Genomic DNA, 18,012 nt, shown 5'->3' with positions numbered 1-18,012 from the left:
TACTTCCACATAAATACCAATGTAGACTATTTGTATATTGTAGAATGTTCATAAAGAAGCCTCATTGTGTGATGCATCTGGAGGAAATGTTCCTGATGTTAGGATTGAACAAAAACTCCACCATCTTCCACTGTCACAGAAATATTTCTCATTTTACCATGCACCAATTGTGAAGTTCTGGTTTAACACGGTACCGTATTTTATGCTTTCCTCTTGTCTGCTTCATTCATTAGCGTAGCTGAAATTGAACATATAGCTCCCAGTATTACTAGTATTATGTGCTAAGGGCTTGCAGTGGGTGGGCAAAATCGGAATTTGACAGCTTTTCCTATACAGACCAGCAACATGCAACATTTGTTTGTTGTGGTCAGTGTCCTGTAATAGTAATAGTAATGATAATAAATTGGTCGACTATTAATCCAGGTGATATTTATACTATACATGCAATATATTATTTTATGACAAAAATGTGTATTTTATTTCTTTTAGCTGGCATACCTGGTGTTTTTAATGTTGTACACCTATGTGGTCCTGGTTAAAATGGAAAATATTCCTTCTGCGCAAGAATGCATTGTGTTTATATTTGTAGTCACCACAGCTGTGGAGATAACACGAGAGGTGCGTACTTTAAAAAAGAGCTTCTAAGCACTGTAATCCTAAAATGCATTATTGACATCTTAGTCATTCAGATTAGTATATTTGTATAATATTCCATACAAACTGTCCAAAATAACACTGTTTGCGTATTGCAACATATTAGGAACCTGACACTGCTTATATGTTTAGTAACATAGGGGGTCATTTACTAATCGGTTAGTTGCACCGCCATCTGCGAATTTTCCCTGCTTACGACAGATCTAAAATTGTGGGAGTAGGCGGGCGAGTAGGCCAGTTTCATTTACCATTTTCTACGCCTGTTTCTGGAGGAAATGTTCCTGATGTGAGGACTGAACAAAAACTCCACCATATTTCTCATTTTACCATGCACCAATTGTGAAGTTCTGGTTTAACATGGTATTTTATGCTTTCCTCTTGTCTGCTTCATTCATTCATGTAGCTGAAATTGAACATATAGCTCCCAGTATTACTAGTATTATGTGCTAAGGGCTTGCACTGGGTGTGAATTAGGTGCATTTCAGGTGCAGACGGTGGCACAGAAGTTAGGTCTAAAATTGTAAGCATGGGCGTGGAACGGGGCGGGCTGTCTGCACCTCTTCATAACTTTATTAAGACTTAATAAATGTGCCCCATAGTTTGTAGGTTTGAAGAAATATATCTGTCCATCCAGTTCAGCCTATCATCCTGCAACACTGATCCAAGGGAAGGCAAAATGAACCCCAATAAGGTAGTTGCAGTTTTAAGTTTTAAAGTGGTTTTCCACTTTAAAAATTAACTACCGAAGTTATTCAACAAAGTCACACGTGACTTCACGAATAACTTACTTTGGCTCATCAGAGCCGATACAGTCTAATACAGTCGTGGCCAAAAGTTTTGAGAATTACATAAATATTGGAAATTGGAAAAGTTGCTGCTTAAGTTTTTATAATAGCAATTTGCATATACTCCAGAATGTTATGAAGAGTGATCAGATGAATTGCATAGTCCTTTTATGCCATGAAAATTAACTTAATCCCAAAAAACCTTTTTCACTGCATTTCATTGCTGTCATTAAAGGGTTTCTACCACTTCGTTTTCACATAATTAGCTTTCAGACACTAGCGATCCGCTAGTGTCTGCTCTGCCAAACAATCCTAATATAATAGCTTTTGGGCAGCCGTTTACCTAAAAAAAGAACTTATATTGATATGCTAATGACCCTCTAGGTGCTATGGGGGCGTCATTAGCACCTAGAGGATCGGTCTACCTTCACAAAATGCCGCCGCCCAGCGCATCCCTCCAGCCCGCCCATCTCCTCCGGAATGCGATCAAGCGGACAAATTCTCGCGCATGCGCTGTGCGCGTCTGTATTCGGCGCATGCGCAGTGAATGTCCGACCGCTTCCCTGCTCAGACATCTCCACTGCGCCTGTTCCTCGGAGCACTATGACGTCATCGGCGCAGGCGCTGAGATCATTTCAGTAATCGTCTTGTTAACTCAGGTGAGAATGCTGACGAGCACAAGGCTGGAGATCATTATGTCAGGCTGATTTTTGCCCTTCCTTTCTTGAATTTGGGGTGCATCTTGTCTGAGAAGAAGGGGTGCAACCTTCAAGAAGAGACGTCCAAGGAAGAGATTCTCACATACTAGAGCTTATTGTGCCCCTCATTTGTGTTTCCATGACTCTTCTTTTAGAATTATGCGGGATTTGTTTTCTGCAGCGTTTTTTAAGCCTGGTACTCACCTTCAGGACTCAAATGTACTTGAGTGAAGGTGAACTTGGGTTTTGTGTTTCTGGGTCTCTTTATTATAGCTGAAGACCCAAATATTATTTTACCCCGCTGTTGATCCCAAGGACTCTGGTGCACAAAAGCCCCACAGCTGGGGATTGTTTTAAGTTTAGCATGGGTAGCAAGCACCCCTCCTTGGCACCATCATGGACTGGTCCCCCTAGGGCACTAGCAATATGTCCTGCTGGTAGTTAGGAATGTTAGCCTGGACAATGTATTGTTTTCATTAGCACTTATTACCTTAACCTAGTCTCTTCACAGCAATGGGGGGGAGGGGGTCAGCATGAACAGCAGCCTTGGACATCTGATGCAAGACTACCAGTAGGGACCACAAGCACAGCCCGAGGACAGCCTGGCTTTCACCAATGGGATGTGTAGTACAAATAGTTTATTGTCATGTGATGTTTTTTACTGTTGGCCATAACTACCAGCAAGGAAAGGATGGCAAAGGTTGGCAGGATCAGGGTCAACCACCCTGTTCCTCCCCTCTTGGTAGGAGTGGGCTGGTCCTGCTCTCTGCCAAGAGCGGGAGCTCCTGTGTAGAGACAGAGGGGAGAGGAAGCAGACTGCCTGAGCTCCTGCTTCTAGAAAGGGTTGTAGTCTTTTACCTTGGAGATGCACAGGTCTGCACAGCAGTGGCAGACACACAATTATAGGAAACATTAAATCAAGACCACTTGGAGAATAAAAGTTTGTTTTCCAGTATCCTCAGGATAAGTCATCAGTAGGGATGAGCGAATTGACTTCGGATGAACTGAACCCGAGTTTGGAAAATGTTTTTTTACAGTATAAATCAATTTCTGAAGTTATGTGAAGTCTCGGCTCATTGAAGCCAATACATTCTAATACTGTGTGGAGCGCTTGTTCCGTACAGTATTGAAACAAAGTTTTATGCAAATCGACTTTAGATGTTTCATCCGAAGTGGATTCGCTCATCCTTAGTCATCAGTATCAGATTGTTGGGGGTCCGACTCCTGGCACCCCCATCAATCAGCTGTTTGTAGCAGCTGCTAGAGCCGGAAAATAAACAGTGGATGGAGATGGATGCAGACATTGTGTAGCATGGTGTACTGCCACTCAGCTCCCATTCAGGTTGGTGACATATTATGCAATACTAATACTGTACTGTGTCTTTGCAGAGTAATGCTCACAATTTCTGTTGCTCTTACACACAGCAAGCAGAGGGTTAAATAAAGCCCACTCTAGTAGTTGATAAATGAAGTTTCTGCAAGCTGCAGCATAGGACAATACATAGCCTGGTTCATACAATTCCTAATGCTTTATGCCCCTGTACTGCCCCACTAACCGCCATGTAATCACATGCTGAGCCTAGAGCACAGGCAGTTATGGTAAATCTGCTCTTATGCTCTGGAAGGCATGTATAGGGCTATGTTCACACAGCAGAAATATGCAGCAGAAATCTCTTGCCATGGAATCAACGGCAGAAATCTGTGGCATGACCCTTGGATTTCTGCCATGTATTTGCATTTGTACATATGCACGTGTGGTAAGAATGGATATGTTGATTTCTTTTTTTCTACTAAATGGATTTAAAATCCAAGCAAGGAAACATCTGCGCCATGTAAACTACAACATGGATTCCCAATAAATGGGAATGGTCCAAGCAGTTTTAATGCAGACTTTGGTGCAGACAATCAACATGTAAACATACTCTTATATAGTCACACATTATTTTAATAATTTATGTTTCTCATATCAGAGTGGTGGGTTTCAAGGGGAGGGGCTTCATAAATATGGTGTCATCCAAAATGTCATATAATTTAATGTGCTTCCAACAGAAAGCTGATGGATTTAAATGCTGAAATATTTCCCCCCTATTATGCACTGTCCTACACAGTGTGCTAATGCTGGATCTTCCTACCGCCATCTGTTCTACAGCTATTGTGTTTTTTTAATAGTCTTGCCTTACTGATTATGGAGTTGGATGTAATGTATTGCACTTCAGCTGATGAATCTCTTTTGGTCATTTATAACAGTCTTATATTTTCTGTGTTCTAGATCTTCATTTCAGAAGCTGGAAAAAGCATCCAAAAATTGAAAGTGTGGCTCTACAGTTATCTCAATGTTAATGAACTGCTCGGAATAATAACCTTCTTTGTGGGGTTTGGCTTGAGACTTAGCTCTATTAATCCCAGAAATAATTCTTCTGAGAACTTGGTGTTTGTTGCTGGAAGATTAATATGCTGCCTGAGCAGTATATTTTGGTACGTGAAGTTATTGGACATAATAAATGTCGGTCAAGATGCTGGTCCATATGTTTTCATGGTTGGAAAAATGGTAAGATTTTGCCTACGGTACATGCTTTTCTTATTCTCTGTCAGAAAATGGTTTGGCTAAAATAGTGAAACGTGTTGTGGTGTACTATCCCGTAAAATAAAAAAAAATAAAAAACGTACCTGTTAAGCTCAGTATAGGACAATAAAGGAAAAGAACCATATTAGCATTTGGACCAGAAAGACTTAGCTGAAGGGGAGTAGAGCGCTCTCAGTATTATCACGGGTGGACATACCATTGGTGGAACATGGGCCCCTACAACCTCAATATATACAGTAAGCATCATTTCAATTTATTTTAACTATTGTGTAGGGGCACGGATGTTAAAGGATTTGTGTCATCTCAAACTTTGGCAGCACATCAGTAGGATATATCACTAATGTCTGAGCATAATGTTACAGAAATGCACGAAATATTAACCATTTGCTCAGTTGTCCAACATAAATACAGGATTAGTATCCAAAGAAGTACCAGAAAAAACAGTTTAAGCCTATTCCCCCCGCCCGCCACCCACCCTCGTAGTCTGGGAGCACATCCACGGTGGTCAGGACCTTATGTCCATGTCGACCAGGTTCTATCCCACTTAATTTTATGGCTCTTATTATAAATAGCAAGTTTCTCGTATTTCTTAACTTTATCAACGAGTTGGTGCCACACAGATACCAACAGAAGACCCTTTGCACCCCAGTTCCTAGCAATTACTACCCTTGCCAACAACAATGCCTTCCTCCAGAACAAATTTGCTCGTCCCTGCCCATCCAATAAGGAAGCCCCTAATACAGCAGTAGTGATATCTACATCGTAATTAAATGAAGAGCACCTTCGGAGCTCTGAAAAGACATTGGTCCAGAAACTCTGGATCAAAGGACATGTCCAGATAAGGTGTATGAAGCTCGCTCGATGAGTTTGACACCTACGACATTCGTCTGATACATTGGTATAAAACCGAGAAAGAGAGAGAGGCGTGTAATACAAGCGATGTAATATCCTGAACCTATAGATTAATTCCCATCTTATTATTTTGTTATTTCCAATATCTTGGCACCATTTCACTTCGCTTCTGAACTTATTTATTTTACCCATTTTCACTCTCAGTTTATTATAACTCATAGGCCACGCGACCTAGGAAAAGCAGAGAGTAGGCTGTGGTGAGTAGAGTAGGCTGTGGTGCTCACAGGAGCGCCGCTGCCTTCTCAAACAGCTGATCTGTTGGGATCCTGGATGTTGGCCCCCACCAATCAGATAGTTACATAGTTACATACGGTTGAAAAAATACATAAGTCCATCAAGTTCAATTAAGGGATAGGTGGGGACACAAATCCCAGAAGAAAGTGAGACTCAGATTTCTACACGTTTTCATAAGCATTAATGTTGTTTACTTTTAAGAATTCGTCTAAACCCTTTTTGAAACTGTCCACTGTTCCTGCTGTGACCACGTCCTGAGGAAGTCTATTCCACAGATTTACAGTTCTTACAGTAAAGAAGATTTGACGCTTCTGGAGACTGAATTTTTTCTTCTCCAGTCGGAGGCAGTGCCCCTTGTCTTTTGAGGGCATTTTACATGGAACAGTTTTTCTCTGTATTTTTTTGTATGGCCCATTTATAGGCCATACAAAAAGATCATCAGTATAAAAATCTTGAAAAACCCCTTTAAGGGGACATCACTGTGTGGGGCATTTAAGGGGGAATCACTGTGTGGGGGCCACTTAAAGAGACATCATTCTGTGTGTGGGACACTTAAGGGTATCATCCTACTCTGAGGGGCACTTAGGGACCATCCTTCTGCAAGGGATGAACTTTGGGGCATTATACTGGTATGGGGCACTGAGAGGGCATCAACATGTGTGGGGAGACACTAAGGGAGCATCATACTGCCTTACTGGCATTAAAGGAGCATCATACTGTGTGTGGGCACCAAGGGATCACCCTGCTGTGGGGAGGGCATTTAGGAGACATCCTACTGTGAAGTGGCATTTGGGACATCATAATGTGTGGGGGTACTAATGGGGGGAATCATACTGTGTGGGGAGGCACTAAGAAGGCATCTTACTGAGTGGGGGCACGAAAAGGGCATCATACTGTGCGATGGGACATCATTACTGTCAAGGGGGTACTAAGTGATATCACTATTGTGAAGTGAACTAAGGGAACATAATTAGGCACCATGCTCACGACTGTAGTTTCTGACTGCATCTGATCCACATTTTGTGCGGATCAGATGTGGACCCATTAATTTCAATGAGGCCGCAAAAGATGCGAACAGCACACCATGCACTGGCCGCATCTGCACATCTGTCCTGCGGTCCGGCAAGAAAAAATTAAAATAAAAATAGATGTCCTATTCTTGTCAGTTTTGCAGACAAGGCTAGGACTTGTCTACAGAAATAAAAAATAAATGCTGGCATGTACTGTACCGAGATGTCTGTTTTGTGAATCTGCGATTTGCGGATTGCAAAACACAGCTGTGTGCATGAGCCCTTACTGTGTTGGGGTGCTAATGGAGTATCCTTACTGTGTGAGAAGGAACTAAGGGAGCACCATTACTGTGTGGATGAACCAGAGGAAATTGGGCGGAATTAGAGGTGTGTAAGGCATGTTATTGTAAGAAAAAACAAACTGCCACAACGCTCAATGTCTCACTGGTGTTGTCCCTCCTTACATTTTTTTCTGGCTCTGACCTTCACTCGACAGAAGGCCTAGGTATGTGGACCTTTGCAAAAAGTACTTGAATAACCCTACCCTAGTAGGTCCACTCTCCTAATTCTCCAAATAATCCCGGATTTCATTTCAGTTATTTAATTGATTGAAAAAGAGAACACATTTAGGGCTCATGCACATGACCAGTATTGTTTTGCAGTCCACAAGTTGCGGATCCGAAAAACATGGATACCGGCCATGTGCATTCCGCAGTTTGCGGAACAGAACGCCCCGCTAGTAGAACAGTCCTTGTCTGTAATGCGGACAATAATAGGATGTGTTCTATTTTTTTGCGGAATGGCCATGCGGAAATATGGACACGGAGTCATTTCTGTTTTTCTGCGGCCCCATTAAAGTGAGTGGTTCCGCATACGGGCCACAAAAACAACAGAATGGACAAGGGAAGGAAAAATATGTTTGTGTACATGAACCCTTATTTAGAGCAAATAAAACTAATTAAAGTTAAGCAATGATCACAATTAATATGAGGAATTATTATCACTTAGGCTTCTTTCACATCACCGCTATTATTTCCGTTCTTCTGCTCCTTTATAGGAGCAAAAGAACAAAAATAATGGAAGTGCTGGTTTCGGCAAATAACTGACACAAGCGGAGCTTAACAGATCCCATTGACTATAATGGGATCCATTTGGTTTCCATTTGTGAGAAAAAAGTCCTGCATGACGAATTCTGTGATGGAAGTCCCGAACGGTATTTTCAACACGGATGTGAAAGCAGTCTTAACCACAACATATGTAGTGCAGCACATTGCACTTTGCCACTATTAGGTTTGTTAAGAAATAATCTATTCTTTATTTTAGCTATCAAGAATGTTTTACGTTGTGATCATCATGGGAATAGTAGTGATCTGCTTCGGTGTGCCAAAACAGGCAATCCTTTATCCTAATGAAGAACCATCCTGGTCCCTTGCTAAAGCTGCAGTATTTCGTCCGTACTGGATGACCTATGGTGAAATGTTTGCATACGAAATAGATCGTAAGTTGAGCACAATTACACACAGACACATGCGCAGTCTTTGATGTGTAGGAATAGGGGTTCATTTATATTTAAATATAATGGATGTGCAATAATTCTATTTTTTACATTGCATTTATATGGTTTTATACCAATTTCATTTTTTTATGTGCATGATACAGTACCTTTTCAATATACAGTATGTTCCAACAGATTCATATGGATACATTTTGAGTCCATAAAAGCCAAAGCTTTGAATTTCAAAATCAATGTTCCGCGTTTGCATAGTTCACATAAGCATAAAAATAGTTGATCCTTCATCCAAAAAATGAAAGCAAATACTGGTGAAAAGCAGAAAATCAGATGTAGTGCACATTTGTATTTGATCTGTATTGTCATACTTAAGTGTGAATGAACCCTGAAGCAAAGCTGTCATTGCATAATCAAAATATTCAGTAAATCCTATAATATTGTTTTTAGTAGAGATAAGCAAATTTCGGTTATGGATTTGTTTACTGGTAAAAGGTGAATTGCGTTATGGACAGAAAACCCCTTTAAAGTGACTTTATCAAACTTACCGCGGAGCGGCAGGCACAAATCTGTGTGCGCCGGCATCCGAGGGGTTAATCAGCCATTTTTAACTGTGATGACCCAGCTTCTTCTACCAGTCCAGAAAGCAAAGTAACGCCCTTATCTTAGGCTAGTTTCACACTAGCGGCAGGGGAGTACTTTTAGTCCGACTGCCTCTCGCCGTGTGCTGCTGTGCTGCCGTCGGAACTCCGCCCCCATTATAATCAATGGGAATGGTGCAGCAGTCCAGGGGCACACGTGAACTAGTGGCAGGACGGATCCGACAGGCTGTTCACCCGCTGGAACAGCATGACAGACTCCCCTGCCGATAATGTGAAAGTACCTTAAAGTGGGAAAATCCAGCCCAGCCTCCACAGAGGAACCAAAGTGCTAAATATAAGTTCCCAAAGGGACAAGGAAATCGACTTTGCCCTCACAGGAAGTGAAGCAGCAGCCATCTTTGAAAAGGGCAAATGCAGTTCCTTCTTCCCTGGACCCTGAGAAGCAACGTCCAGAGTTCTGAGTGAGTACTGCTGGGGAAAATAACCTTGCTAAAGACTGTTTGGGACTATTATCTGCCTGCCAGAGCATTATACTCCCCAAAACTGTGCAGTTGCAGCGACTCTTAAAGGAGCCATGCACCAATTCTGCCGCCGTTGCCCATAGCAGCGCGCACTTAAATTGAAACCTAGCCTACATTAACCCCTCTAGTCTGGTATAGGCTATCAAAAGCAATGTCTGACAGCGAAGATAGCAACCACTTGGACTGCAGTGATCCACCATCAGCAGCTGCAGCCACGTGCATCATGCCTCTAACTATTACATTAATGGAGTCAGAGAAGGACTGCCCTGTGGCCATTGTCATTGCTACTAGGGACTTTCAACTGCTGCAGCAACAGCGAAGAAGACTCCCAGTCCCTCCGGTAGGGAGCAGCAGGCCATCTGCCAGACAAATTTTACCACAGTTGCCCCTGACTACTGGAGTAGCAGAGCCAGAAAAGAGACAGCCTGTGGCCATTATCACTGCCACTACAGAAATCTCAGGGCCTACTACTACTGATGCTGTTCAGTCTGAGCCCACCAAACAGGATCACTGCCCTGAAGTGTGCGAAAAAAAGGAGTAGTCCACTGATACTGCTCGATGCACTCCGGAACCACCCAAAAATCCGGAGCTCCTTGCTATGATAGACCAAGGGTCTATCCTTTCTTTCTATCAGGAGAATCTGTCACCTACCAGGAAAAAGCCAAGGCTTACAGAGGATCCTCAAGAGGAAGGTGATTCTGCAGTTCCACGTTCTGCCACAGAAAGCCACCAGGAGATCGCAGATGAAGCTTCTGCTGGCGTTACAGCTGCAGAGAGCACCAGAGCTAGCAGTGACAGCGATGAGGATGTCGCACAGCTTAAAGAAGGACTTTTGCGCCCTTAAGTATTGGACCCAGAAGGAAGACTTCAATCCGGAGGAGACCTCGTGCTGTAAGGAAAACTACCCACTGTGAGAACTACCTACTACCTTATGTGGATTACAAATGACTTTTTGCATTATATGTTCCAGTTTTGCAACATTACAAGCCTGCACCTAAAGAAAAGACTCAAACGTATACCTGAGCTCTCTGTGATTCCTACTGTGATATTTTTGCACTAACGTTTTAAAGTTTCAGCAACGTTCAAGCACTTTAGCCCATTGTATAATCCCTGTTACGGGGACAACAATGTGACCTCTTTTGCACTCTAAATGGACTCTGGACTTTATATTACTAGTCAGATAGTTAGCGTTTTGCTTCATTACTCATATGGACTGCCTCTGAGGACTCAAAAGTACTAATGGTCCTGTTTTTTGCCTTGTGTTAGCTACATAGCTTAGGTAATATATGGTATTGTATTGTTGCTGCACGGGGAGGACCAAATGGTAAGTCTACAGCAGATCTAACACTGTCAAGGGTAACCCGCTGCTAATCTGTGTGTTTGGAGGAAATACTCCTCAGGGAGTTATGGGAGGAAACCGGTCACTCCCCCTTGTTTAGTATGTCCTAAGGCTTTAGGCCTCGCCTTATGGACATGAATGTTTAGCTACCTGTTTTAGCTATCAAGATGACAAAGGTGAAGGGAATATAGGATAAAGCCACCCTTCTATCTGTGGGCGTTTCATTGCATAGTGGTGGGATAACGCAGTAAAGCCACCCCCGCGCTTTCTTTGGTACTAAGAGCTCAGTATATTCAAAGCAAAGCCAGGAATAAGCGCTTAGTGCACACCTTTTGTTTCTGTGGTTATACCGAAGAGGGAAACCGTTGTAAGACACTCTACTCATACGGGCAGTGACCTTGTGGTAGCCGTTGCTATATCAGTTAGTAAAAGTATATAGTCTTATGCAGCACTTTCACTTGCCTTGGGTACCCTTGAAGCATACTGTAAGCACAAGTCGAAGGCGGTTTGCCTCTTAAGTACGCAATGGCACATTCTAAACATATCAAGAAAAATAACTGAAATAACGTGGCCTAAATGGGAGGAAATGCTCAAAAACCCCAAACACTGTAGCATATTTAGAACTGGGGGAGCAATTCCTCTGCATGTGATCCGTTGGTAACGGCAATCCCCAGCAAAAATGCATACAATGGAGGATGTGGGCAGCGGACCATATGCACCACAAAAGCATCCTACACAAGATGGGATAATGTGTGGATGCGAATATAAAAATACATAAATCACTGCAAAAGGTGCACCACAATGATATGCAACTTTCTGTGGTACATGTGGTCCACTGCCGACATCCTCCATTGTATGCATTTTTGCTGGGGATTGCCGTTAGCAACGGATCACATGCGGATGAATTGTTCCCCCAGTTATAAACATGCTACAGTGTTTGGGGTTTTTGAGCATTTCCTCCCATTTAGGCCACTTTATGTCACGACCCCTGGTCATGGTCGTGACTCCTTGGGAGCCGCATGCAGTTATCCGCGGTCTGGTGTTGTCGCAACCGCAGCTGGGGGCACTTAGTGGTTTGCCTCAGGTGCGGTTGCCGCGAATAACAGGCATGCGTGCGGTTGCCCTTGGCATCGTGTTTTGGTGTGCACGTCCTTCGTAAGAGGGTGAAGCATGCATCCATTGACCGTTGGGGTGCATGCGCGTTCTCCGGAGGGAGAGCGTTACGGGGTTCACCGTTAACGGCGCGGTTGGTGGCTTTTCCCCGCCACCTTGCTAACCGTGTCCGTGTTGGTGACCCCTCGTCCCTCTCAGGGTTCCTATCTCTGGTCGTCTGCTGGCAGCATTCCTTTGGTGTTCCGGCAGGTGTGCTGGTTGGGGAGTGTCTGCTGGCAGCGACCTGGAGTAGGAACGTCCTCCTGAGTTGGACGCGGTGTCCTGTTTTCCTCCTCCAGACTGCTTTGTTGGCTGGCGACCTGGGGACTGTTGTGTACGGTCCAGGTCTGTTGGCGGCAGTTCTGGGGGGAGATACGGGCATCGGTCTGGTGTCCTGTGTTCCTCCTCCGGACTGCTTTGTTGGCTGGCGACCTGGGGACTGTTGTGTACGGTCCAGGTCTGTTGGCGGCAGTTCCGGGGGGAGATACGGGCATCTATCTGGCAGTGCCTCCAGTGTTCTCTCTTCCAGTCTGCTCTGTTGGCTGGCGACCTGGGACTGTTGTGTACGGTCCAGGTCCGTTGGCGGCAGCTCTGGAGGGAGACACTGGTGGTTATCAGGCATTGCCCCTCCCCCCTCCCTGTTGTTTGGTCCCACCAGCTTCCCTTTTCGGTTGGGGGGGGCTTTGAGGGGAAGGAGTGTCACGACCCCTGGTCATGGTCGTGACTCCTTGGGAGCCGCATGCAGTTATCCGCGGTCTGGTGTTGTCGCAACCGCAGCTGGGGGCACTTAGTGGTTTGCCTCAGGTGCGGTTGCCGCGAATAACAGGCATGCGTGCGGTTGCCCTTGGCATCGTGTTTTGGTGTGCACGTCCTTCGTAAGAGGGTGAAGCATGCATCCATTGACCGTTGGGGTGCATGCGCGTTCTCCGGAGGGAGAGCGTTACGGGGTTCACCGTTAACGGCGCGGTTGGTGGCTTTTCCCCGCCACCTTGCTAACCGTGTCCGTGTTGGTGACCCCTCGTCCCTCTCAGGGTTCCTATCTCTGGTCGTCTGCTGGCAGCATTCCTTTGGTGTTCCGGCAGGTGTGCTGGTTGGGGAGTGTCTGCTGGCAGCGACCTGGAGTAGGAACGTCCTCCTGAGTTGGACGCGGTGTCCTGTTTTCCTCCTCCAGACTGCTTTGTTGGCTGGCGACCTGGGGACTGTTGTGTACGGTCCAGGTCTGTTGGCGGCAGTTCTGGGGGGAGATACGGGCATCGGTCTGGTGTCCTGTGTTCCTCCTCCGGACTGCTTTGTTGGCTGGCGACCTGGGGACTGTTGTGTACGGTCCAGGTCTGTTGGCGGCAGTTCCGGGGGGAGATACGGGCATCTATCTGGCAGTGCCTCCAGTGTTCTCTCTTCCAGTCTGCTCTGTGGGCTGGCGACCTGGGACTGTTGTGTACGGTCCAGGTCCGTTGGCGGCAGTTCTGGAGGGAGACACTGGTGGTTACCAGGCATTGCCCCTCCCCCCCCTCCCTGTTGTTTGGTCCCACCAGCCTCCCTTTTCGGTTGGGGGGGGCTTTGAGGGGAGGGAGTGTCACGACCCTTGGTCATGGTCGTGACTCCTTGGGTGCCGCATGCTGTTGCCCGCGGTTTGGGAGTTCGTCAACCGCAGCTGGGGCACTTAGTTGTTTGCCTCAGGTGCGGTTGCCGCGGACAACAAGTGTGCGTGCGGTTGCCCTTGGCAACGGGTTTTGTGTGAATGCCCGTTTGTATGTCTGTGTGCACTTTGTGTTTGTTGTGCACGAGGTGATGTTTTATATGCACCTGGACTCCTCCCTTCACCTGCGGTTGTCCGCGGCAACGTCTGGCGATGTTTGCATGCTGTGGAAGTGTCTCGGCCTGTTGGCTGTTCTGGAGGACACGGTTGCCACGCATGCCGTTGCCGTCGGAGACAGGTGAGTGAGGTTGTGTGCTTTCCCCTTTATGTGAGTTTCCCTTCTGTGTTGCTGGAAGGGTTAACTCCCTTCCCAGTGTGTGTGACTTCACTGGGTGTGTGCTGATCGTTGGGTGGGGCCTCTTGGCCTATAAAGCCTCAGTCCCTGGCTGGGCTCAGTAGGTTGCTCTCAGCCATGCTGGCTGGAGCAGCCTCCTGTCTCCTCCATCTGCCTGGTGAGGACCATCCTTCTGGTCATAAAACCTGTGTTGGGAATTTCTATGTTTCTTGGTGTTATCTAGGTGTGTGTGGGGTTATCTTGTTAGTGCAGCTTATGGTATCCTGGTTTCCCTTGTATGTCTGGTGTGTGCTGTGTCCTTTATGTTGCTGTGGACATCAGCACTGGTTCATGGGTTCCAGGTTTGTGTGTCTGTGGCAGGTAAGTGCAGGACTAGTCTCACTTACCTGTCATTTCCATATGTCTGTTGATGTTCCCCCTGTGTTGCTTGGCCGTTGAGACTCCTGCTCCTCCGTGTCTAGGAGGAGCAGGTCGTCTTACTCTGTCCCCTAGTTCAGGGCCGACTTGAGGGCTTGTAGGGACTCTTAGGTTCCGGCGTATGAGCCCTCCTACCACCAAGGTCGGCTCATACAGACAGGAGACAGGGTCAGCGTAAGGGACGCTATAGGAGGTGACCTGCTCCCTAACTCTGTGGTCCCGGCCAAGTGGTAACCCTACCTTCTCCTGGCACCGCACGGCTGGGGGTTTTCCCCACCGCCAGCCGTGACACTTTATTTCAGTTATTTTTCTTGATATGTTTAGAATGTGCCATTGCGTACTGCTGGTAGAATTCTGTTGCACATGGCCTGTTATAGGTGGGGCTTACAGCCTTATCATCTCTCCCATTACCTGAGTGATATCACTATGGAGGTATGTGGAAGCTTGGCTGTAAGTTGTATCTTAGCACCTCTCATACCGTGTTCACACAACGTAGGTGTAGGAACCCATGCCACACTGAGGTACCTTGACGGCAGTGCAAAAGGGCTCCGATGTGTTCCTGACAGGAATACATTAGCTCAAGTCTCAGTTCTTAAAATCAGCTTGAGGGATTAGCCAGTGTTGTCAGTTGCATATAATTGTGGTGCACCTTTCACAGTGATAGGGGCATTGTAGGACACCCTACATTGCTCTGGCATTCCTATATCTGGGTTACCATCACAACACAAAAAGGGGACTCTATGTCCTCATTGCTGAAATACAACTGGCGTTATGAAAACCATCTTCTTAAAAAGAACCCCCAGACCCGCAGTCGCCGTCCGTTGCATATGCGACATCAGGTCACAGTGCAGCACTGCAGAAAGAGTGGTCTGGATCTCCCGCATGGCAATGCTGTCTGGAGCAAGAGAGTTAAGTTATTTTATTTCTTTTTTTGTCTGATCTGAGGTCTGATGAAGATTGGGTGTCTGATTTGGGGGTCTGATCTGATGTCTGATGTTTGGGGGTCTGATCTGTGGTGTGATGAAGATTGGAAGTCTGATTTGTGTGTCTGATGAAGACTGAGGGTCTAATGAAGAATGGAGGTCTGACGAAGATTGGGGTTCTGATGTGAAGTCTGTTGAAGATTGCTAGTCTGATCTGAGGTTTGATGAAGATTTATGCTCTAAGATTGGGGGTCTGATTTGGGCATCTGATGAAGATTGTGGTGTAAAAAAAACCCTGCAATTCTGGCATTGCTTTTCTATGGAGTTTTACAGTGTGGGATAATTTACATGATTATTCTATAGTTCAGGTCGTTACCAAAGATCCAAGATGAACCCGGTAGGCTAGAGGATTTCCAGCATAACGGGGAACACAGTGGCTACATTTTATTGAGGACTATTGAGGTGTTTTGTATTACCATCTACAATTCAGTTTAAAAGATGACTCTTGTAATCAAATGCATTTTGAGAAACCCATGGTAGTCTTCAGACCATTTTAACTTCGTCTTCTGACAAAGACCATGATAGGCCATGATATTTTAAGGGATTGCTGATTGTATCAATTTAGAATACATCAAAGAAATTAGTTCCTTTTGGAATTTTCCTCAAGAGTAATATCTTCTCTAGTTATGTCTCAGACTGGTCAGTTGAGCTAAGCTTAAGGGACATCACAATAAGGGGGCATCCATGTGATCATATGCATTTTTCTGTCCGCAAATCACAGATCTGCAAATTATGGATGAGGTCCATGTGCATTGCGCTTTTCTTGTTCAATTATTTTTACAAAGTTTTTCAAATAACAAAGCCTTGGGAGACAGACCATATGTTCAGGTCTGTCAGGCAAACAACATGCATTACAGCACAAATGCATCTGAAATCTGGATGCAATCAAATTCCAAATGCAATACATGGGAAATAACAAAAAAGAGTAAAAAGAAAAACAAAAGAGAACAAAACTAATTTGGCCAGGAGTACATTGTGGAACCAAGTGTATAGCATTGCCAAAGGGATCTATTGCATGTCAGCAAAGACTGTTAAGTGGTCAAATGTATCCTGTGAGCTTGAAAAAATGCCTATTCTTGTCCCCAAAAATGACAAGAACACGACATGTTCTATAATTTGTGGCTCAGCCGCACAGATGCGGATAGCAGAAATCCATGTGCTGTCTGCATTTTTGCGGTCCCATAGATATGAATGGGTCCACTGGCAATCTGCAAAAATTGCAGATCGTACGTGGACTGAAAATATACGGTCGTGTGAAGGGCCTTAACTGTGCTTCAATTGGTGGTAAGAGATGGGGTAAAAGTGAGATGAACTCAGAAAGAGTTGGTGTCTCCAAAAAGTAGGAATAGCTCCATCCTCCAAATTTTAATCATATGGTAGGGAAAAGGCCTATTTAGGAAGTAGGAGCATAGCATATCTTGTCCTATCTACAAAAGGTCAGGTCTCTAACTGTCATCAGAGGAGAGGGGAAGGAATGATGATCAGTAGTGGAATAGAGCTGAGGCCATGATGTAACGAAGCCTGTGTGAGAATATTATTACTCAGAAAAGTTTGGGTCTAATACGTCAAAGCAGTCAACTAGACAAGAAAATGGAATAGCTTGATAGCTAGATAGACCAGCTCCTCCCAATCTTCTAAGGTGAGTGACGATGAAATTAGCCAAACATATGAATAAAAAAGCACCTTTGGCAATAAATTACAGTCTCCAATCTTCTTGGGTATGATGCTACAAGGTTTGCACATCTGGACTTGGCGATTTTCTGCCATTCTTCTCTGCCAAATTTCTCAAGCATTGTCCAGTTGGATGGTGACCATTGGTGAACAACTATCAGGTCTCTCCAGAGATGTTCTATTGGATTCAAGTCAGGGGTGTGGCAGGGCCACTCAAGGACATTCACAGAGTTGTCCCTAGCCACTGCTGTGTTGTCTTGACTGTGTGTTTAGGGTCATTTTCTTGTTGGAAGGTAAACCTTCAGACCAATCTGAGGTCCAAAGCACTCTGGACTAGGTTTTTATTAAGAATATCTATTTACTTTGCTCCATTTAGCTTTTTCTCAACCCTGACAAGTCTCTCTGTCCCAGCCACTGAAAAACAACCCTATAGCATGATGCTACCATCACAATGCTTAACTGTAGGGATGGAATTGGACAGGTGATAATCAGTGGCTGGTTTCCTCAGGATATGACGCTTAGAGCTGAGGCCAAAAAGTTCAATCTTGGTTTCTTCAGACCAGAGAATTTTGTTTCTCACAGTTGGAGAGTTCTTTGGGTGCTTTTGGCAAACTACGGAGAGGCTTCTGCAATAAAACTCAGATTGTTGGAGTGCTGCAGTGATAGTTTTCTTCTGGAAGTTTCTCCCATCTGCATACAGGATCTTTGGAGCTCAGCAGAGTGACCACTGGGTTCTTGGTCACCTCTCTTAGCAAGGCCATTCCCCCAGATTACTTAGTTTGGTGGGTCAGACAGCTCTAGGAAGAGTCTGGGTTGTTTCAAACTTCTTTCATCTAAGAAGGTGGCCACTATGTTCTTGGGGACTGTTAGTGTTGCAGAAATATTTTGTACTTCCACACAATCTTATCTCTGAGCTCTAAAAGCAGTTTGTTCCTGCTCATAGCCTGGTGTC

The 18,012-nt window shown here is 45.0% G+C and overlaps 1 protein-coding gene across 1 annotated transcript in view; it reads left to right on the top strand.

Annotated features, from left to right (window-relative positions):
• LOC122925724 (transient receptor potential cation channel subfamily M member 7-like) overlaps nucleotides 1-18,012 on the top strand; it is a 204,020-nt gene that overhangs the window by 126,261 nt on the left and 59,747 nt on the right. The window contains 4 exon segments of the mRNA XM_044277070.1: nucleotides 44-190; nucleotides 490-618; nucleotides 4,407-4,685; nucleotides 8,201-8,375. Of these exon segments, the coding sequence (XP_044133005.1) occupies nucleotides 44-190; nucleotides 490-618; nucleotides 4,407-4,685; nucleotides 8,201-8,375 (730 nt within the window).

The sequence above is a fragment of the Bufo gargarizans genome, chromosome 2, assembly GCF_014858855.1.
Source record: "Bufo gargarizans isolate SCDJY-AF-19 chromosome 2, ASM1485885v1, whole genome shotgun sequence".
Classification (NCBI taxonomy): domain Eukaryota; kingdom Metazoa; phylum Chordata; class Amphibia; order Anura; family Bufonidae; genus Bufo; species Bufo gargarizans.
This window is presented reverse-complemented; position numbering and strand designations above follow the sequence as displayed.